At 41.4% G+C, this 23,902-nt stretch overlaps 1 protein-coding gene across 1 annotated transcript in view; it reads right to left on the bottom strand.

The window, feature by feature from the left end:
• Positions 1–23,902, bottom strand: part of LOC109902485 (DNA-directed RNA polymerase, mitochondrial-like) — a 98,411-nt gene that overhangs the window by 56,220 nt on the left and 18,289 nt on the right. The window contains exons 5-6 of the mRNA XM_031786156.1: positions 13,372–13,558; positions 4,344–4,493 (exon numbers count right to left, since the gene is read on the bottom strand). Of these exons, the coding sequence (XP_031642016.1) occupies positions 4,344–4,493; positions 13,372–13,558 (337 nt within the window). The remainder of the gene's footprint in view (positions 1–4,343; positions 4,494–13,371; positions 13,559–23,902) is intronic.

Raw genomic sequence — 23,902 nt, 5'->3', positions numbered from 1 at the left:
ACTCATTCATCCCAAAACCCACTGATATTGCCAACTACTTTAATATTTTTTTTATTGGCAAGATTAGCAACTTTAGGCACAACATGCCAGCAACAAATGCTGACACTACACAAGTATATCTGAACAAATTATGAAAGACAAGCATTGTAATTTTGAATTCCGTAAAGTAAGTGTGGAAGAGGTGAAAAGGCCACCGGGTCTGACAACTTGGATGGAAAAATACTGAGGATATTAGCGGACGATATTGCCACTCCTTTTTGCCATATCTTCAATTTAAGCCTACTAGAAAATGTGTTCCCTCAGGCAAAAGTAATAGCCGACCAATCAGCCTGTTACCAACCATTTGGATGTGTTTGACCAGATCCAATGCTATTTTTCAGTAAACAAATTGACAGACTTTCAGCACGCTTAAAGGGGAGGACATCCAAAAGCACTTACACTTATTAAGCCAGCAGCATACCACCCTGCATCTTTACTAACGACATGCCACTGGCATATCCCCCCTTGAGTAAAGCCAGTGGATGTATTGTAATGTTTTTAAAAAAATTATAACTGCCTTAATTTTGTTGGACCCCAGGAAGAGTAGCTGTTGCCAAAGGATCCATAATAAATACAAAACTCAATATTTGGAAGGCGTTCCTAATATTTTGTACAATGTTTGGCACCCTTGCACTTTTTCAATGGAGATCAATGAAGCAGAATAATATGTTTTCTCTTTGAAAAACTGATTGAATGGCTATTTTTACCCGGTAGGCACCTGCAACTTACCACAGGTGAAATACATGACATTTTTTGGGTCCTGTGCAGTTGTAAATCAAACAAATACACGTGTGAACACAAAGTTTTTAAATTTCAACTTATTTGAGAAGAAATAGTGAATCATGGAAAGGTGCCAATATATTTGGTGCATCTGTATGTGTTCAGATTCAGAGATGGTGAGAGGACAGACGTCTCCAGCCAGGTTGTAAAACCAGGTCAGCCTTCCATCCATGGGACTGTCATATTCCCCATCCATGCCAGGAGGAGAGAGCCCAGCTGACACCGAGCAGATAGGCTGGCCTGGCCTGGCCTGTAAAGGTGACTCAGCTCCCTCCTCAGGAGAGCCTCATTACAATATATTATCATGCTGCTCTGCCTGCTGTAAATGTTGCAGGACCACCAGGGACCCTCGTCCTCCGGCTCCCAGTCTGAAACATTGTCTGGAAATGCAGGGAGAGTTTAAACTGTAAATGCCAATGCCTGGCCCCAGACCACTGAGATATGGGGAGAGGGACACATCGCAGGAATAATATAGCTGATGTCTGGTGGCCTCAATGCATAATGTTCAAAGTTTTGACTGAAGTCTGGACACAAACTTTTCTCACAGATGACACTGACTGAACATGAAAAAAAATACATCAACATCATGAAAATATATGATTTTGTCATTGGTAGTGCTGAGCGATTAGTGCTTTTTGAGGTCAGTTTGCGTCGTGCCTAAGAACAGCCCGTAGCCATGGTCAATTGGCCATATACCACACCCCCTCGTGCTATATTGCTTAAACACACACACACTTTAAAAATATATATATTTTCCTTTATTACTGTCTAACCCTAGCACCCCTCCCCCAATTGGAGTAAACTAGTGAACAACAACCCTTAGGCCTGTATTTCCAGCTTATACATACTACATACATTTTATGGACACAGTCTATTTATTATTAGTTGTTATTAGTCTCAACCTTCAGCTCCATTCAACCCCTCCCATCTATCTCTTAACATAATCCATATTGGATTTCTATTTGCCATATACTTCTCAACTGATGTGATGTTTCACAAAAGTTCTGAACCTTTCTATTCTCATTGTTTCTACAGACTGTAAATATAAAAGTATTATTATATTATTGATCGATTGACTGACTTTTCAGATCACCCAGTAGTGCTATCTGCAGGGTTAGCTCCAGGTAAATATTGCAATTCTTCAGCCATTCCTGGACCTATGACCAAAAACAAGCTACATATGGATATTATTTAAAAAAAATTATCTAATGATTGTCTCTTTGCAGCAAAAATCTGCAGAGCTGGGAAGGTTGTATCCCCCATATAAATATCATTATATTGGTTGCAAGAATTTCGTATAATAATTTAAATGGTAAAATTCAAAGTTTTGAATCTGGCATCATTTTGCGTATCAGTTCATAAACCATGTGCCATGGTACGTCAAAAATCTCTTCCAAACTATTTTGCAATCTATACTGCACGACTGTCAATTTCTTGGTCCTTAATAAATTAAACTGGTATACTTTTTTTTATTTATCACAATTTTCTTTAACCAATGATGGTCTTTAATGCAGGGCTGACAGACAGGTGCCTTACTTTTTCCCCCTTCCACTTTCCTCTTCCATTTTTGCGGAAACGCTGCAAATAGTTGGTTGTAATTTTGGGTAGAGCAGACATTTCCAGATGTTTCTGTTAGCTGCATGTGTGACATAACTCCACCAGTCCTATTTATGATATCATTTATGACGATTATACCTTTTTTTCTTTTTACTTTAATAATATTTTTTAAATAAATTAATATATTTATAGTAACACACTGAAATACACTCTAGTTTATTGCCTGCACCTAGCAAATAGTTTTTTAAAAATGATTATTTGTAACGGCAAACCAGGCAGAATTAAACGGGCCTATTTATATAATGAATCATAGGAGGGCAGAAATTATTAAATATTAAAGCACTAGACCTCTCATTAAAGGCTTCAGTCATACAAAAGTTATACTGAAAGTAGTAAATTAGTAAAACTGGCTCATGTTCAATGGCCTTTTTCCTTTTATTCAGATTACAACCTCTCACTTTCCGTTATTTGAAAAGTAAATCATCTCAAATATTACTATTTTTAAAACAAACCATAGAAAGTTGGTTGCAATTTCAATATAATCCACCAGAAAAGACAGAACAAATAATACAACAAATATTGTGGTTAGTTTAACCATATTTGGGAGATGATTTACTTTTCAAATAACTGAAAGTGAGAGGTTGAAATCTGAATAAAAGGAAAAAGGCCATTCTTGAACATAGGGTGAGACATTCCAACCAATTTATTAGAGAACCAGTTTGGATTTCAGTATAACTTTTGTATGACTGAAGCCTTTAGTGAGAGGTCTAATGCTTTAATATTTAATCATTTCTGCCCTCCAAATTCATATTCATTATATAAATAGGCCCTTTTAATTCTGCCTGGCTTGCCGTTCCAAATCATTTAAAAAACTGTTTGCTAGGTGCAGGCAATAAACTATAGTGTATTTCAGTGTGTTACTATTCCATACTGTATTAGTATAGTAGTATATTTCAGTATTATTATTCCATACTGTATTACTATAGTGTATTTCTATTCTATACTGTATTCCTATAGTGTATTTCTATTCCATACTGTATTACTATAGTAGTATAGTTCAGTAGTATTATTCCATACTGTATTCCTATAGTGTATTTCTATTCCATACTGTATTTCTATAGTGTATTTTTATTCCATGCTGTATTACTAGTGTATTTCTATTCCATACTGTATTCCTAGTGTATTTCTATTCCATGCTGTATTACTATAGTGTATTTCTATTCCATACTGTATTCCTATAGTGTATTTCTATTCCATACTGTAATCCTATAGTGTATTTCTATTCCATACTGTAATCCTATAGTGTATTTCTATTCCATACTGTATTCCTAGTGTATTTCTATTCCATACTGTAGGCAATAAACTATAGTGTATTTCAGTGTGTTACTATTCCATACTGTTCCATACTGTATTACTATAGTAGTATATTTCAGTGTTACTCAGTGTTACTATTCCATATTGTATTACTATAGTGTATTTCTATTCCATACTGTATTCCTAGTGTATTTATATTCCATACTGTATTCCTAGTGTATTTCTATTCCATACTGTATTACTATAGTAGTATATTTCAGTGTTACTATTCCATATTGTATTACTATAGTGTATTTCTATTCCATACTGTATTACTATATTGTATTTCTATTCCAGACTGTATTACTATAGTAGTATATTTCAGTGTTACCATTCCATATTGTATTACTATAGTGTATTTCTATTCCATAATGTATTACTATAGTGTATTTCTATTCCATACTGTAATCCTATAGTGTATTTCTATTCCATACTGTATTCCTAGCGTATTTCTATTCCATACTGTATTACTATAGTAGTATATTTCAGTGTGTTACTATTCCATATTGTATTACTATAGTGTATTTCTATTCCATACTGTATTACTATAGTAGTATATTTCAGTGTTACTCCAGCTAGGCCAGACTATACGTGTAGGTGGCCAGTTTGTTTACCATCTTGGCCATGTGTGAGGTGACAGGCTTCATGGCCTCCACAGAGTGAATGGTGATGGTGCTGGCCTGCTCGATGCTCAGCTGACGGCTGAACCTCTCCTGCAGCTCCTCCAGGCTGAAGGCCATCTTGGGGTATTTAGCATCTGCCCTCTGAAACACACAGACAGAGCAGAGGATAAGGGGGGGGGGCATAAACAGACTGGGATCTCCAGGGAGAGACTATTACCTTGCATCATAGGAGAGACTCACTAGAAGGGAGCCTACATTAAACCTAAAGTCTATTATTAGACTTAATAGTTCTGGTACATCAATGTTTCCTTGTGGAGAATACACACATTGCTTTGATACATTTTGGAATGTGTATGTGTGTGTGTGAGAGAGTGTGTGTGTGTGTGTACAATCCTGGCCAAAGAGAGGGTGTGTGTGTGTGTGTGTGTGTGTGTGTGTGTGTGCTGAATAATGAGGGACTGTGTTGATGGGTAGGGTTTTGTCAGGTCAGGGTGCTGAGTCTTACCCAGCCTTTTATCACTAGACGCTCAGCTCCACAAGACTATAAAGCAAAACAAATGGCTCATTATGCTCGGTGTTAAAACGTGTAGTCATGTCCTGTGTGCACCATCAAATTGTATTACTGTGAGCTGGAACCTTGACCGATCGGCATTTCATTTCCGAGATCAAAGTGAAAATCTAACTACAGTATACGTCTTTACATAGGAGTGTGGATATTGCTAACACCTAGAATTGGATGGTAACACATTTAACGTCAATGTAGTTCTCTCTGTGTGTGTGTGTGGTGTGTACTTATATTTGTCCTACTTCACACATGTACAAGTGGGTGTTAATACACGCGTGTGAATTGGAAATGTGTTTTTTGCATATCCCACTCTCCCTGAGACACCCTCGGAGAGCGGGGACACAGACAGGGTCTGCCATTCAATGGCGACCCTGGAGCAATTATGATTAAGTGCCTTGCTCAATAGCACAAACAGATTTTTCACCTTGTCGGCTCAGGGATTTGAACCAGCGACCTTTTGCCCACTGGCCCAACAGGGTGGGTGTGTATAGTGCTTGGAGTGATGGCACAAAATGGACTAAGGCCCATGCCATCATTCCCCCTGTGCCTGCAGTCACCTGACAGAGACAAATACGGAGGAAACGAGGGCACAAACTAATGCAAACCAAACTCACAAAGCCTTAATTTAACAGCCAGTAGATATGCAAATTACCTTCCATCCCATCACCCTCCCTGTGGCTAATTAAAAAATAACTATGCTTATATCGTTATGTGCTGCTGCTTTAAGCTTAACCAGCACCAAAGGTATGGAAGCCACCCAATTAAAAAACCCATATACACTCATTATATAAATACAGAGCTGGCTAAGTGGTCCAGCAGGAAGGGTACTGAGTAGGCCTACATACTGAGAGGTCCGGTGTGCTTATACATGTTGTCATTTATTATTGAAAGAGGACGTCAGTGGCCTGTGCAAGGACAACTGGGTATTATCAGAAAACACATTACATAGGGGTTGATGCTTTATTAACCCAGGAGACAAACACTAAATCTGTCCTCAAGAGAAGAGACTGCACGCTATTGGACCGCAGCCAAAACAAAGCTAAAGGTTACCCGGGAGATAAATCACTTGGACATTGGCTCTGCTGCACTACATCATGGCAAAATACTACCTTCTCTGTGGAGTAGATGGGCTCTTAATCTTTTTTTTTAAGAGCAAGCTTTGCTGCTGAGAAACAACAGGATATATACTGACGTATATAGACACATCTCTGTGTAGGTCTCAGACATTGTGTTTCAGCTTGACTATGGCAGTTCATGCTGGGCCAAGAGAGGGGACTGAATAATAAGCATTTGTTCATGTGTATTGTTGTTTGCGTGAGAAGAAGTGAGTCAGATGCTTGTTGCTGCCCAGGGGCTGTGAGATTGTCCAGAGAGGGAGCAGTGTCATGCGATGCCCGGCTTTCAGCATAGGCTGGAATGGGACAACTACCACGCCTCTCCCACTGTCTTTCTCTTCCTCCTCCTCACTGTCTGTTTTCAAGGGCCCCTGGCAAAGACTTATCTGTCAGCTAAGCCACAGCCCAGGGCAGGAGAGGGAATCAAAATGAATGACCACTAAGAAGGCTGTGTGCTTTATAAGAATAAAAACACAAAATCTTCAATGACAATGTCTAAATAGTAGACCAAACTGCATTTGCTAAAACTTCATACATATTCCAAATAGTACATTACACAAATAATATTTTAACGAGCTTATGCCGACAGTAATTAAGACTACTCATGAGACAGTGTTATGAAACCTTGGCACTGAGTAAACAACAACGCTCTCTCTCTCTCTCTCTCTCTCACTCTCAGCCAGTACTCAATTATGAAAGCAGAAGCAGATTGTAAATGTTGCAGACCTCTGGTGTTTGCAATGCACCTTAGCCTATTCCCAATTTAGTACACTACTTTCGACCAGAGCCCCAAGGCCCTGGTCAAAAGTAGTGCACTATACAGTGAATAGGATGCCACTTGGTACGTATAGCCTACAGTTGAAGTCGGAAGTTTACATATACCTTCGCCAAATACTTTTAAAAACTCAGTTTTTCACAATTCCCAACATTTAATCCTCGTAAAAAATCCCCTGTTTTAGGTCAGTTAAGATCACCACTTTATTTTACGAATGTAAAATGTCAGAATAATAGTATAGAGAAGGATTTATTTCAGCGTCTATTTCTTTCATCACATTCCCAGTGGGTCAGATGTTTACATACACTCAATTAGTATTTTGTAGCATTGCCTTTAAATTGATTAACTTGGTTCAAACGTTTCAGGTAGCCTTCATCAAGCTTACCACAATAAGTTGGTTGAATTTTGGCCTATTCCTCCTGACAGAGCTGGTGTAACTGAGTCAGGTTTGTAGGCCTCCTTGATCGCACACGCTTTTTCAGTTCTGCCCACAAATTTTCAAAAGGATGAGGTCAGGGCTTTGTGATGGCCACACCAATACCTTGACTTTGTTGTCCTTTAGCCATAACTTTGGAAGTATGCTCGGGGTCATTGTCCATTTGGAAGACGCATTTGCGAACAAGCTTTAACCTTCTGACTGATGTATTGAGATGTTGCTTCAACATAATTTCCCTTCATCATGATGCCATCTATTTTGTGAAGTGCACCAGTCCCTCATGCAGAAAAGCACCACCACAACATGATGCTGCCACCCCCGTGCTTCAAGGTTGGGATGATATTCTTCGGCTTGCGAGCCTCCCCCTTTTTCCTCCAAACATAACAATGGTCATTATGGTCAAACAGTTCGAATTTTGTTTCAGCAGACTAGAGGACATTTCTACAAAAAGTACAATCTTTGTTCCCATGTGCAGTTGCAAACCGTAGTCTGGCTTTTTTATGGTGGTTTTGGAGCAGTGGCCTCTTCCTTGCTGAGCTGCCTTTCAGGTTGTCGATTTTGGACTCGTTTTACTGTGGATATAGATACTTTTCTACCGGTTTCCTCCAGCATCTTCACAAGGTCCTTTGCTGTTGTTCTGGGATTGATTTGCACTTTTCTGTCTCTAGGAGACAGAATGCACCTCCTTCCTAAGTGGTATGAAGGCTTCGTGGTCCCATGGTGTTTATACTTGCGTACTATTGTCTGTACAGATGAACTGGTACCTTCAGGCGTTTGGAAATTGCTCCCAAGGATGAACCAGTACAGGTCTACAATTGGCTGATTTATTTTGATTTTCCCATGATGTCAAGCAAAGAGGCACTGAGTTTGAAGGTAGGCCTTGAAATACATCTACAGGTACACCTCCAATTGACTCAAATGATGGCAATTAGTCGATCAGAAGCTTCTAAAGCCATGACATCATTTTCTGGAATATTCCAAGGTGTTTAAAGGCACAGTCAACTTAGTGTATATAAACTTCTGACCCACTGGAAATGTGATACAGTGAATTATAATCTGTCTGTAAACAATTGTTGGAAAGATTACTTGTGTCATGCACAATGTAATGTCCTAACCGACTTACCAAAATATAGTTTGTTTCCAAGAAATTTGTGGATTGGTTGAAAAACAAGTTTTAATGACTCCAACCTAAGTGTATGTGTAAAGTGTAAACTTCTGATTTCAACTGTATGTCGTTTAACCTGTTTTACATGTAGTCAGCTGCACAGTGTTCTGTTGACCTTTTCTGGATATGATAGATAATATGCTCTCCTGGTACACCCTACCCAGCCCTGTTAGTTACACAGGAAGTAGGTTTACTTTTTTTTTTTTTTATCAGTCTTCCTTAAAAAAGAAAAGGTTGGATGTGTGACTATTCAAAAATGATTCAACAGCAGTAGACAAGATTGTTCTGGCTCTGAGGCGTAGAATGCCCTACTGTTGTGTCAAATGGACAACGCACCAATCCTTTCCCACCTGGCATGGTATAATTTGATACAGAATATTTTCTTAATTTATAGACCAATGAAATGCTGATACATTTTAATGACAGTCAATTTCATACGAATCGCATAGCTGTCTCTCTCCCTCATACTTTCCTTGTCAATTCATTATCATATAGCGTACTTTCGGAAAGCCTAAGGTAGGCCTAGATTTTTTCATAAGTTTTAAGGAAAGGATAAATATTTGCTTGTGTCTGACATACGCTGGTTGCTTTGATTGACGGGTCCTTTTACGGGGGTATGCGTGTGTGGGTTCGCTGATTCTATCTACAGGCCTATACACTACAGGTCAAAAGTTTTAGAACAGCTACTTTTTCTTTATTTTGACTATTTTCTACATTGTGTAATAATAGTGAAGACATCAAAACTATGAAATAACACATATGGAATCATGTAGTAACCAAAAAAGTGTTCAACAAATCAAAATATATTTTATATTTGAGATTCTTCAAATAGCCACCCTTTGCCTTGATGACAGCTTTGCACACTCTTGGCATTCTCTCAACCAGCTTCATGAGGAAGTCACCTGGAATGCATCTCAAATAACAGGTGTGCCTTCTTAAAAGTTAACTTGTGGAATTGTTTTCCTTCTTAATGCAATTCAGCCAATCAGTTGTGTTGTGACAAGGTAGGGGGGTATACAGAAGATAGCCCTATTTGGTAAAATACCAAGTCCATATTATGGCAAGAACAGCTCAAATATGCAAAGAGAAACGACAGTTCATCATTATTTTAAGACATGAAGGTCAGTCAATACGAAACATTACAAGAACTTTGAAAGTTTCCTCAAGTGCAGTTGCAAAACCTATCAAGCGCTATGATGAAACTGGCTCTCATGAGGACCGTCACAGGAGTGGAAGACCCAGAGTTACCTCTGCTGCAAAGGATAAGTTCATTAGAGTTACCAGCCTCAGAAATTGCAGCCCAAATAAATGCTTTACAGAGTTCAAGTAACAGACACATCTCAACATCAACTGTTCAGAGTAGACTGCGTGAATCAGGCCTTCATGGTCAAATTGATGCAAAGAAATCACTATTAAAAGGACACCAATAATAAGAAGAGACTTGATTGGGCCAAGAAACATGAGCAATGGACATTAGACCGGTGGAAATTTGTCATTTGTTCTGGAGTCCAAATTTTAGATTTTTGGTTCCAACCGCCGTGTCTTTGTGAGACGCGGTGTGGGTGAATGGATGATCTCTGCATGTATGATTCCCACCGTAAAGCATGGAGGAGGAGCTGTTATGGTGTGGGGGTGCTTTGCTGGTAACACGGTCTGTGATTTATTTAGAATTCAAGGCATACTTAACCAGCATGGCTACCACAGCATTCTGTAGCGATACGCTATCCTATCTGGTTTGGGCTTAGTGGGACTATCATTTGTTTTTCAACAGGACAATTAACCAACACACCTCCAGGCGGTGTAAGGGCTATTTTACCAAGGAGAGTGATGGAGTGCTGCATCAGATGACCTGGCCTCCACAATCACCCGACCTCAACCAAATTGAGATGGTTTGGGATGAGTCAAACCACAGAGTGAAGGAAAAGCAGCCAACAAGTGCTCAGCATATGTGGGAACTCATTGAAGACTGTTGGAAAATAATTCCAGGTGACGCTGGTTGAGAGAATGCCAAGTGTGCAAAGCTGTCATCAAGGCAAAGGGTGTTTAACACTTTTTTGGTTACTACGTTATTCCATATGTGTTATTTCATAGTTTTGATGGCTTCACTAGTATTCTAGAATGTAGAAAATAGTCAAAATAAAGAACATCCCTTGAATGAGGAGGTGTTCTAAAACTTTTGACCAGGGTAGTGTAAGTCCATTCAGAATGTTTCCTGAAGTAGCCTGTCTGGACTCCAACTCTTTAATAAGAATCAAACACTCCTGTCATGATTTAATCTCGTAAAAAGGCCCCTTTTCAGTCACTTACGCTACATAATTTCTCTCATTATGGCATCTTCTCTGCGGAACATATGCCAAGGCCACTGCCATTGAATGACCAGCAGGGTTTGTGACGTTACGCAAATATTTAGGGAAATTTTAAAGAAACCATCGGACTTCATGTGAATGGAGTTGTGCGTCAAAAGAGGATCTGTGTTTTTTTCATTAAAGCCAACAGACAAGGGCAAGATGGGCATATAGCTTTATTTTGACTCCGTATATGAAAAATGCGACAGCTCCTTTCCAACCTGCCATTTCTTATTTAATAGATTCATATTTATAAGTAATAAACTGAATAACAATAATGAAATGCCATGATAATAACGAAGTGTAATGGCTTGTTTCAAAAAGGTTATATTAAGAAGTATATGCATGTAATCAAGTGTACAAAGAATTGTGAAGTCCTCTTTTTACATAGGGCCTTACAGACCTAAGACAAACAGTAACATACATTTAAACAAAATGGACACATTGAGAAAAAAAAATGTGAAACTGGAAAGAAAAGGAAAAATCAGCAACAAAGTATAATGCAATAGTGAAATTCCACATTTCTTTTGAGTCTGATAGCCTATGTGTTAAATTGTGTCAATACAAAAATTTTACAATCCTCTCCAATCAGAGATTTCTTCATTTGTATACTAGACTAATATTTAGCGGAAATAACTTAAATAAAAATAATGAAATGCTACTGATAATAACTAAGTGTAACTGTAATAGTGACGTTGCAGAGAAAATCCATGGTTATGTTGGTGACCGTGTACATTTGCCTAGGGAATTACTGTAACATCAAATTCCAAGACCGTCAGAGACCTAACAGGGAGAGAAGCCAGGCATATCATTACTGGCATGGCACCCTGCAATATGTCAGCCTGACAAATAATGTAAGTAGGGTTGGGATTTGCCAGGGACCTCACAATACCATATCATCTCAATACTTGGGTGCCTTTAGGATATGTATTGCGATTCTATATGTATTGCGATTCTATATGTATTGCAATTCTATATGTATTGCGATTCTATATGTATTGCGATTCTATATGTATTGCAATTCTATATGTATTGCAATTCTATATGTATTGCAATCCTATATGTATTGCGATTCTATATGTATTGCGATTCTATATGTATTGCGATTCTATATGTATTACGATTCTATATGTATTGCGATTCTATATGTATTGCGATTCTATATGTATTGCGATTCTATATGTATTGCGATTCGATACTGTGATCAAAGCTCCAAACAAGAGGGAGCGAAGATAAAAGGTAAGGAAATAGGCATGGAAGGCATAGAAATAGAAGTGCTGAAAGCAAATTGGCTGTCTATTTAAAAAGATAATGGAGAACAAGCTATGAAGGAAAATACTGGAGTTTTGGTGCAGGTACAGCCAAAAAGCACAAAAATAATATTGCAATATTGTCAAAACAATACGATTGTCAAAAATAATATCCCGATATGTAGCTATATCGATTTTTTTCTCCAGTCACAAAATCTAAGAGAATGAACGTGGGCCAGCACAGCTAAAAACACAACTGTGTACTGTACTGGCTGGAAATGAATCGTGTGAGGAAGCACAGCACAGCAGCACACCCATATAGAGAGCAGCGTTTTGCCAGCACGTCTAAAAATGGATATCATGATACATGTCTGAAAGGAGGAGTGACAATCATATCATTCTGCTGCTAGTGCTAGGGTCTCCTGGCTGGCATATTCCTCATTCACACTGCTGCTCCAACTCTACAGTCAGCCCAACTAAACACATATTTAACACCCACTTCATCACTACTCCTAGAACCCTACTTTGTCAGTTGTTGTTTTTCTATGATGATGTCATCATCAATAAATTCATCAAGCTTTCTCTGTTCCCGAATATTGTTTTCCTTTGCTCTACCAACAGACTGTATGTAGGACAACAACATGAGGTCTAAAAAGAAGTGTACACTATGTTCAAAAATACATGTAGCTAATGCACCATGATTTCATAGAGCTTGTTATAGGACATAAAAACACGACCTAGTCCAACCACTGCTTTCAGAGAGGGCTCCAGGCATGGACTGAGAAGAAGCATGTTATGTGTCAGACAGCAAGGCAGTTGGCCAAAGAGACATTTCTGTCTCCAACAATGGAAGTAGTGTTCTATTCTGTCATTCTAGTCCAGTCTACTTACTCTAGATGTGATAATTATTCTATTTGACTCTTTTCTACTCTCCTCGTGGCTTGAGGCGTCTACTCTCCTCGTGGCTTGAGGCGTCTACTCTCCTCGTGGCTTGAGGCGTCTACTCTCCTCGTGGCTTGAGGCGTCTACTCTCCTCGTGGCTTGAGGCGTCTAGTCTACTCGTGGCTTGAGGCGTCTACTCTCCTCGTGGCTTGAGGCGTCTACTCTCCTCGTGGCTTGAGGCGTCTAGTCTACTCGTGGCTTGAGGCGTCTACTCTACTCTTGGCTTGAGGCGTCTACTCTACTCTTGGCTTGAGGCGTCTACTCTACTCTTGGCTTGAGGTGTCTACTCTACTCTTGGCTTGAGGTGTCTACTCTACTCTTGGCTTGAGGTGTCTACTCTACTCTTGGCTTGAGGTGTCTACTCTACTCTTGGCTTGAGGTGTCTACTCTACTTTACTCATGGTTAGCGGTCAACTTGTGTCCTACCTCTATGTAGAAGTCTTTGACTAGTGGTGAGGAGCAGGTTTGCAGGATAGTGTTGATGCTGGACTGGAAGTCTGGTTGCACGGTGTGGATGGCTCTGAGCACCATGTCCCTCTCGTCCTGCCTGAACACACAGTGACTGAACAGCTCGTCCACAGGCAGGCCATCCTCCTCCATCTGACGCAAGACCCTGAGGACAGACCAGGAAACACAATGGGTTGAGTTAGAAAATACACATTATTCCCTAAAAAGCAGAATTTTGCCATAAATATCCAGGCCTACGTCCAGATGACAAGTGCCTTGGGGTAAAGGCAACGGATCGATTACAAGTGTTGATCACCATCTTTAGGTAATATGTTATTTGCTTGAAGTTCAAAGTTAGGAATGCACATTTATCAGTGTAAAATCATAGAAGTCAATATTTTGACCTTAGTCTTCATAAGGTGTGGCCAAGTGTCTCATACACAGTGTACAAAACATTAAGAAGACGTTCCTAATATTGAGTTGCACCCTCTTTTGCCCTCAGAACAGCCTCAATTTGTTGGGGCAAGGACTCTACAAAGTGTCGAAAGCGTTCCACCGATGCCTTATAATTGCAGTCGCTGTACTCATAATATACAGGAGAATGATCGCCTTATGATGAGGATAGCCGTGCTGCAAGCCCAGCTTCAGACGCAATCGTTAGTCAAGGGTAAATAAAGTGTAGGAAAGTATGAAACAGTGTCTGTGCCACCAATAAATACAGATAGTAGTATAAATCCCCTGGGACAGTCCCCGCAGCCGGACTATTTTCTCATGGCTTCTGGAAGGAAATGCTGTAGGAATGTTCAACCGGTGTCACTCATTCAGACGACAGAAACATTTTACCGGTTTTCCCCAAGTCGGATTCAGAGGTTGAGCCTTCCCTGGTCTATTCTCCACCCGTTACAGGGTCTGAGATGCCGAAGCCTCCCACCATTAGCTCTGACAAATTGAAAACCCAAGTCATTGGTGACTCCATTACCCACAATATTAGACTTAAAAAGAACAATCCAGCGATTATACACTGTTTACCAGGGGGCAGGGTTACCGACGTTAAGGCTAATCTGAAGATAGTGCTGGCTAAGGTTAAAACTGGCGAGTGTAGAGAGTATAGGGATATTATTATCCATGTTGGCACCAAAGATGTTAGGATGAAACAGTCAGAGGTCACCAAGTGCAAAGCAGCTAGAAAAGCAGCTAGAAAGATGTGTCGGCATCGAGTAATTGTCTCTGGACCCCTCCCAGTTAGGGGGAGTGATGAGCTCTACAGCAGAGTCTCACAACTCAATCAAATCCAATTTCATTGGTCACATACACATGGTTAACAGATGTTAATGCGAGTGCAGTGAAATGCTTGTGCTTCTAGTTCCGACCATGCAGTAATATTTAACAAGTAATCTAATAATTTCACAACAACTACCTTATACACACAAGTGTAAGGAATGAATAAGAATATGTACATATAAATATATGGACGAGCGATGGCTGTGTGACATAGGCTAGAAGCAGTAGATGGTATAGAGTACAGTAGATACATATGAGATGAGTAATGTAGGGTACGTAAACATTGTGTAAAGTAGCATTGTTTAAAGTGAATAGTGATACATTTGTTACCTTCAATTTTTTATTATTAAAGTGGCTAGAGATTTGAGTCAGTATGTTGGCAGCAGCCACTCAATGTTAGTGATGGCTGTTTAACAGTTCGAGACTGAAAAACAGCTTCTGTCCCAACTTTGATGCACCTGTACTGACCTCACCTTCTGGATGATAGCGGGGTGAACAGGCAGTGGCTCGGGAGGTTGTTGTCCTTGATTATCTTTTTAGCCTTTCTGTGACATCGGGTGCTGTAGGGCAGGTAGTTTTCCCCTAGTGATGATGCGTGCAGACCTCACTACCCTCTGGAGAGGCTTACGGTTGTGGGCGGAACAGTTGCCGTACCAGGCGGGGATACAGCCTGACAGGATACTCTCGATTGTTCATCTGTTTGTGAGTGTTTTCGGTGACCAGAAATATTTCTTCAGCCTCCTGAGGATGAAGAAGCGCTTTTGCACCTTCTTCACCACGCTGTCTGTGTGAGTGGACCATTTCAGTTTGTACGTGATGAGTACGCCGAGGAACTTAAAACTTTCTCCACTACTGTCCCGTCGATGTGGACAGGGGGGTGCTCCCTCTGTTGTTTCCTGAAGTCCACAATCATCTCCTTTGTTTTGATGATGTTGAGTGTGAGATTTTCCTGACACCACACTCCGAGGGCCCTCACCTCCTCCCTGTAGGCTGTCTCGTTGTTGTTGGTAATCAAGCCTACGACTATAGTGTCGTTTGCAAACTTGATGATTGTGTTGGAGGCGTGCATGGCCACGCAGTCATGGGTGAACAGGGAGTACAGGAGAGGGCTGAGAACGCACCCTTGTGGGGCCCCAGTGTTGAGGATCAGCAGGGTGGAGATGTTTCCTACCCTCACCACCTAGGGGCGGCCTGTCAGAAAATCCAGGACCCAGTTGCACAGGGCGGGGTCGAGACCCAGGGTCTCGAGCTTAATGATGAGTTTGGAGGGTACTATGGTGTTAAATGCTGAGCTTAATCGATGAACAGCATTCTTACATAGGTATCCTCTTGTCCAGATGGGTTAGGGCAGTGTGCAGTGGGATTGCTTGGTATGTGGACCTATTGGGGCGGTAAGCAAATTGGAGTGGGTCTAGGGTGTCAGGTAGGGTGGAGGTGATATGATCCTTGACTAGTCTCTCAAAGCACTTCATGATGATGGAAGTGAGTGCTACGGGGCGATAGTTGTTTAGCTCAGTTACCTTAGCTTTCTTGGGAACAGGAATAATGGTGGCCCTCTTGAAGCATGTGGGAACAGCAGACTGGAATAGGGATTGATTGAATAAACACACCAGCCAGCTGGTCTGCGCATGCTCTGAGGACGCGGCTAGGGATGCCGTCTGGGCCTGCAGCCTTGCGAGGGTTAACATGTTTAAATGTTTTACTCACGTTGGCCGCAGTGAAGGATAGCCTGCAGGTTTTGGTAGCGGACCATGTCAGTGGCACTGTACTGTCCTCAAAGCGAGCAAAGAAGTTGTTTAATCTGTCTGGGAGCAATATGTTGGTGTCTGCGACGGGACTGGTTTTCTTTTTGTAATCTGTGATTGACTGTAGACCCTGCCACATACGTCTCGTGTCTGACCCGTTGAGCCATATACTGACGCTTAGCTTGTTTGATTGCCTTGGATCGCGCTTTCAGTTTTGCACGAATGCTGCCATCAATCCAGTTTCTGGTTGGGGAAGGTTTTAATAGCCGCAGTGGATAAAACATCACTGATGCACTTGCTAATAAACTTGTTCACTGAATCATTTCAATCACTGGTTGAAAACTGTTTTCTGCCCCTCCCAAGATAGAATTTGTAGATAATTGGCCCTCTTTCTGGGACTCACCCACAAACAGGACCAAGCCTGGCCTGCAGCTGAGGAGTGACGGACTCCATCCTAGCTGGAGGGTTGCTCTCATCTTATCTATGAACATAGACAGGGCTCTAACTCCTCTAGCTTCACAATGAGATAGCCAGCTTAGTGGAGTCTGCCACTAGCACAGTCAGTGTAGTCAGCTCAGCTATCCCTATTGAGACCGTGTCTGTGCCTCGATCTAGGTTGGGCAAAACTAAACATGGCGGTGTTCGCTCTAACGATCTCACTGGAACAAAGACCTCCTCCATTCCTGTCATTATTGAAAGAGATTGTGATCTCACATTCCAAGGTAGTTATAGTCAATTAACTAATCACTGATCATAATCTTTATGTGATTGGCCTGACTGAAACATGGCTTAAGCCTTATTAATTTAATGTGTTAAATGAGTTACACTAGTGAACTTCTCCTGGTTACACTAGTGACCATATCCCCCATGCATCCCACAAAGGCGGAGGTGTTGGTAACATTTACGATACCAAATATCAATTTACACGGTTCCCTGAATTCCTATCGGACCCTGTAGTCATGGCAAATAAGATACACATTTTTTGTGACTTTAATATTCACAAGGAAAAGTCCACAGACCCACTCCAAAAGGCTTTCAGAGCCATCATCGATTCAGTGGGTTTTGTCCAACATGTCTCCGGACCTACTCACTGCCACAGTCCTACTCTGGACCTAGTTTTGTCCCGTGGAATAAATATTGTGGATCTTAATGTTTTTCCTCATAATCCTGGACTATCGGGACACCATTTTATTACGCTTGCAATCGCAACAAATAATCTGCTCAGACCCCAACCAAGGATTATCAAAAGCCGTGCTATAAATTCCTATAAGATTCCCTTCCAGACTCCCTCCACCTACCCAAGGACGTCAGAGCATAAAAATCAGTTAACCACCTGAGGAACTAAATTTAACCTTGCGTAATACCCTAGATGCAGTCGCACCCCTAAAAACAAAAAACATTTGTCATAAGAAACTAGCTCCCTGGTAAACAGAGAATATCCGAGCCCTGAAACAAGCTTCCAAAAAGTTGGACCGGAAATGGTGCTACACCAAACTGGAAGTCAGTACCGTTGGAAAGACAGTACCGTGCAGTATCGAAGAGCCCCCACTGCTGCTTGATCATCCTTTTTTCCAATTTAATTGAGACGAATAAGAACAATCCCCTCAAAATTTGATACTGTCGCAAAGCTAACTAAAAAGCAGCATTCCCCAAGAGAGGACTCCTTTTTAACATGTGCATATTTCTCCAAAGCTCAGTTGTCCTGAGTCTGCAAAACACTGCCAGGACCAAGGGAGACACAGGTTTTTTAATAGTAGATCTCTTGAAATATTGATGAAAATAGTCATGGCCTCTAAACCCTCAAGCCGCATACTGGACCCTATTCCAACTAGAGTACTGAAAGAGCTGCTTCCTGTGCATGGCCCTCCTATGTTGAACATAATAAACGCCTCCCTATCCACCAGATATGTACCAAACTCACTAAAAGCGGCAGTAATAAAGCCTCTTGAAAAAGCAAAACCTTGACCCAAAAAATATAAAAAACTAAATCGGCCTATATCGAATCTCCCATTCCTCTAAAAATAATTTGAAAAAGCTGTTGCGCAGCAACTCACTGCCTTCCTGAAGACAAACAATGTATACGAAACGCTTCAGTCTGGTTTTAGACCCCATGATAGCACTGAGGCTGCACTCGTGAAGGTGGTAAATTACCTTTTAATGGTGTCAGACCAAGGCTCTGCATCTGTCCTCGTGCTCCTAGACCTTGGTGATACTTTTGATACAATCAATCACCACATTCTTTTGGAGAGATTGGAAACCCAAATTGGTCTACACGGACAAGTTCTGGCCTGGTTTAGATCATATCTGTCGGAAAGATATCAGTTCCTCTCTGTGGATGGTTTGTCCGGTGTTCCTCAAGGTTCCGTTTTAGGACCACTATTGTTTTCACTATATATTTTTACCTCTTGGTGATGTCAATCGGAAACATAATGTTAACTTTCACTGCTATGCGGATGACACACAGCTGTACATTTCAATGAAACATGGCGAAGCCCCAAATTTGCCCTCCCTGGAAGCCTGTGTTTCAGACATAAGGAAGTGGATGGCGGAAAATGTTTCACTTTTAAACTCGGACAAAACAGAAATGCTAGTTCTAGGTCACAAGAAACAAAGGGATCTTCTGTTGGATCGGACAATTCATCTTGATGGTTGTACAGTCGTATCAAATAAAACTGAAGGACCTCAGTGTTACTCTCGACCCGGATCTCTCTTTTGACGAATATATCAAGACTGTTTCAAGGACAGCTACGTAACATTGCAAAAATCTGAAACTTTCCAAAAATGGATGCAGAAAAATGAATCCATGCTTTTGTCACTTCTAGATTAGAAAACTGCAATGCTCTACTTTCTGGCTACCCGGATAAAGCACAAAATAAACTTCAGTTTGTGCGAAACACGGCTGCTAGAATCTTGACTAGAACCAAAAAATGTGATGATATTACTCCAGTGCTAGCCTCTTTACACTAGCTTCCTTTTAAGGCTAGGGCTGATTTCAAGATTTTACTGCTAACCAACATAGCATTACATGGGCTTGCTCTTACCCATCTTTCCAATTTATTCCTGCCATACATACCTACATGTACGCTACGGTCACAAGACGCAGGCCTCCTTATTGTCCATAGAAGTTTTAAGCAAACAGCTGGAAGCAGGGCTTTCTCGTATAAAGCTCAATTTTTATGGAATGGTCTGCCTATCCATGTGAGAGACGCAGACTTGGTCTCGACCTTTAACTTGAGTGTAGGGGGCAGTATTTTCATGTTTGGATGAAAAACGTAACCAAATGAAACTGCCTATTTCTCAGGCCCAGAATCTAGAATATGCATATAATTGTCAGATTAGGATAGAAAACACTCTAAAGTTTCCAAAACTGTCAATATTGTCTGAGTATAACAGAACTGATATTGCAGGCGAAAACCTGAGGAAAATCCAACCAGGAAGTGCTGTTTTTCCTGAAAGCTCTCTGTTCCATTGCATGCCTTCCCTCCATTTAAAGGGATATCAACCAGAATCCTTTCCTATGGCTTCTACATGGTGTGAACAGTCTTTAGACATAGTTTCAGGCTTTTATTCTGAAAAAATAGCGAGAAACATCACATCGCGTCAGTGGATGGCTGCCAGCAGCGTTTAGCATGCGCCAACAGAGTGGAGCAGACATTTTCTCTCTCTCTCCTATTGAAGAAGCTACGGTCCGGTTGAAATATTATCGATTATATATTGTAAAAACAACCTGAGGGTTGATTATAAAAAGTGTTTGACATGTTTATACTAACTTTACGGATACTATTTGGAATTTTCGTCTGCCCCGTCGTGACCGCTCGAGCCTGTGGATTTCTGAACATAACGCACCAACCAAATGGAGGTATTTTGGATTTTAAATCATCTTTATGGAACAAAAGGAACATTTATTGTGTAACTGGGAGTCTCGTGAGTGCAAACATCCAAAGATCATCAAAGGTAAGCGATTCATTTTTATTGCTTTTCTGACTTTCGTGACCAATCTACTTTGCTGCTAGCTGTTTGTAATGTTTTGTCTGCTGAGAGAGATGTCCTTACATAAACGCTTGGTATGCTTTCGCCGAAAAGCTTTTTTGAAATCTGACACACCAGGTGAATTAACAACAAGCTAAGCTGTGTTTTGCTATATTGCCCTTGTGATTTCATGAAAATTAATAATTTTTAGCAATTCAGCGGATGTTTACGAAAATGTTCCCGCTAATGGGATGGGTGCGTCAAGAAGTTAAGTCTTTATTGAAGACTCATCTCTTCAGTAGGTCCTATGATTGAGTGTAGTCTGTCCCAGGGGTGTCAAGGTGAAAGGAAAGGCACTGGAGCGACGAACCACCATTGCTGTGTCTGCCTGGCCGGTTCCCCTCTCGCCACTGGGATTCTCTGCCTCTAACCCTATTACAGGGCTGAGTCAATGGCTTACTGGTGCTCTTCCATGCAGTCGCTAGGAGGGGTGCATCACTTGAGTGGGTTGAGTCACTGACGTGATCTTTCTGTCCGGGTTGGCGCCCCCCTCGTGTTCGTGCCATGGGGGAGATCTTCGTGGGCTATACTCAGCCTTGTCTCAGGGTAGTAAGTTGGTCGTTTGAAGATATCCCTCTAGTGGTGAGGGGGCTGTTCTTTAGCAAATTGGGTGGGGTTTTATCCTGCCTGGTTGGCCCTGTCCGGGGATTTCGTCAGATGGGGCCACAGTGTCTCCCGACCCCTCCTGCCTCCAGTATTTATGCGTCAAGGGGCTAGGATCAGTCAGTAATATCTGGAGAATTTCTCCTGTCTTATCCGGTGTACTGTGTGAATTTAAGTATTCTCTCCCACTCTCCCCGGACCTGATCCCTAGGACCATGCCTCAGGGCTACGTGGCCTGATGACTCTTGCCTGTCCCCAGTCAACCTGGTAGTGCTGCTGATCTAGTTTCAACTGTTCTGCCTGCGGCTATGGAACCCTGATCTGTTCACCGGACGGGCTACCTTGTCCTGGACCTGCTGTTTTCAACTCTCTCTCTTTCTACCGCAGCTGCTGTCTCCAACTCTGAATGACCAGCTATGAAAAGCCAACTGACATTTACTCCTGAGGTGCTGACCTGTTGCACCCTCCACAACCACTGTGATTATTATTTGACCCTGCTGGTCATCTATGAACGTTTGAACATCTTGGCCATGTACTGTTAGAAATCTCCACCAGGCACAGCCAGAAGAAGACTGGCCACCCCTCAGGAAGAAACCTAGAGAGGAACCAGGCTCTAAGTTCCTACCTTTCTAGGGAGTTTTTCCCAGCCACCGTGCTTCTACATCTGCATTGCTTGATGTTTGGGGTTTTAGGCCAGGTTTTTGTATAGCACTTTGTGACATCGGCTGATGTAAAAAGGGCTTTATAAATAAATGTGATTGATTCAAATTTTATTGTACAACAATGCATTCAACTGAAATGTGTCTTCCGCATTTATATACACACACATGTTGAGCGTGAAAAACACAGTAGCTTTGCAGTTATTGACACAAACCGGATTTCCGAAGCCTGGCACCTAATAACATACCCTGTTCAAAGGCACGTAAATATTTTGTCTTGCCCATTCACCCTCTGAATGGCACACATACACAATCCATGTCTCAATTGTCTCAAGGCTTAAAAATCCTTATTTGACCTGTCTCCTCCCTCCTGTCTCAGCCTCCAGTATTTATGATGCAGTAGTTTATGTGTCGGGGGGCTAGGGTCAGTTTGTTATATCTGGAGTACCTCTCCTGTCCTATTCGGTGTCCTGTGTGAATCTAAGTGTGCGTTCTCTAATTCTCTCTTTCTCTCTCTCTCTCGGAGGACCTGAGCCCTAGAACCATGCCCCAGGACTACCTAACATGATGACTCCTTGCTGTCCCCAGTCCACCTGGCCGTGCTGCTGCTCCAGTTTCAACTGTTCTGCCTTATTATTATTTGACAATGCTGGTCATTTATGAACATTTTAACATCTTGGCCATGCTCTGTTATAATCTCCACCCGGCACAGCCAGAAGAGGACTGGCCACCCCACATATGCTCTCTCTAATTCTCTCTTTCTTTCTCTCTCTCGGAGGACCTGAGCCCTAGGACCATGCCCCAGGACTACCTGACATGATGACTCCTTGCTGTCCCCAGTCCACCTGACCGTGCTGCTGCTCCAGTTTCAACTGTTCTGCCTTATTATTATACGACCATGCTGGTCATTTATGAACATTTGAACATCTTGGCCATGTTCTGTTATAATCTCCACCCGGCACAGCCAGAAGAGGACTGGCCACCCCACATAGCCTGGTTCCTCTCTAGGTTTCTTCCTAGGTTTTGGCCTTTCTAGGGAGTTTTTCCTAGCCACTGTGCTTCTACACCTGCATTGCTTGCTGTTTGGGGTTTTAGGCTGGGTTTCTGTACAGCACTTTGAGATATCAGCTGATGTACGAAGGGCTATATAATAAATTTGATTTGATTTTCATCTACACTGATTTAAGTGGATTTAAAAAGTAACATCAATAAGGGGCCATAGCGTTCACCTTGGAAAGAGCAGGTGTTCTTAATGTTTTGTACACTCAGTGTAGTTCACAGTGGCCCCATGGTGACTTAATCAAATTGAAAGCACCTCTGATATCATTATGCATGGCTTTATTAAAGCTGATTGACAATGGCAGCATAACAAACAGAATATTTGCATTGACACTTGGTTCTTTCAGACGCATTGGAAATATCAGGCAGTCCACAGACAGATGGTCACAGAGAAAGTCAGTGTCATGTTTATTCAAATGATATCATCCAGAGACTCCACACCTGCCATAAATGAACTGCTCAATTCAGGAGACAGCAATGTGCAAACAGACAGTGGGAAACAGATGGTAGTGTATGGAGCAACAACTGAAGCTTAAAAGGGAGGAAGGAAACTAAAGCCTGATTAATTTAAAGCATACCCTTGGATAACCAATTTTGTGAACAAAACAAAAGACAAAACTGAAGTGTATCATTTGGCTAAGTCAACCTACATTTCTGATTTAAACTGTTGCTATATGTGACTACTTCAGAGCAGTGTAGGAAGAGGAAGAGTCAGCCTAGGTTGTGGCATTTGATGTGTAACACATTGATGTAACCCAGAGACAGAGGGCCCTGTTGGGCTTACGTGTTACCACTGCCCTCTAGTGGAGTAAGACAGAACACTGTGACAAAGGGATGGAAAGGTGTAAGATTTGTCATCAGCCTCTGATAATGAGAGCTTTCTTTTGCCCTCTACACCTTTCTGCAAGACAGTGATTAAATAACATGACCTTAATTACCTTCTACAGGAAATCCTACTTAAACACCCAGCAGCCCCCCGTCAGGCTAACACAATTAGCAGCTGCCACACTGCTACCACTCCAGTTCAATTCTCTAGGCATTCACAGAATCAAATGTAATCCTCCCTTTTTATTACATTTTAGTCACTTAGCAGATGTTCTTATCCAGAGCGACTTTCAGGAGCAATTAGGGTTA

The sequence above is a fragment of the Oncorhynchus kisutch genome, linkage group LG13 (genome assembly GCF_002021735.2).
Source record: "Oncorhynchus kisutch isolate 150728-3 linkage group LG13, Okis_V2, whole genome shotgun sequence".
Lineage (NCBI taxonomy): Eukaryota > Metazoa > Chordata > Actinopteri > Salmoniformes > Salmonidae > Oncorhynchus > Oncorhynchus kisutch.
This window is presented reverse-complemented; position numbering and strand designations above follow the sequence as displayed.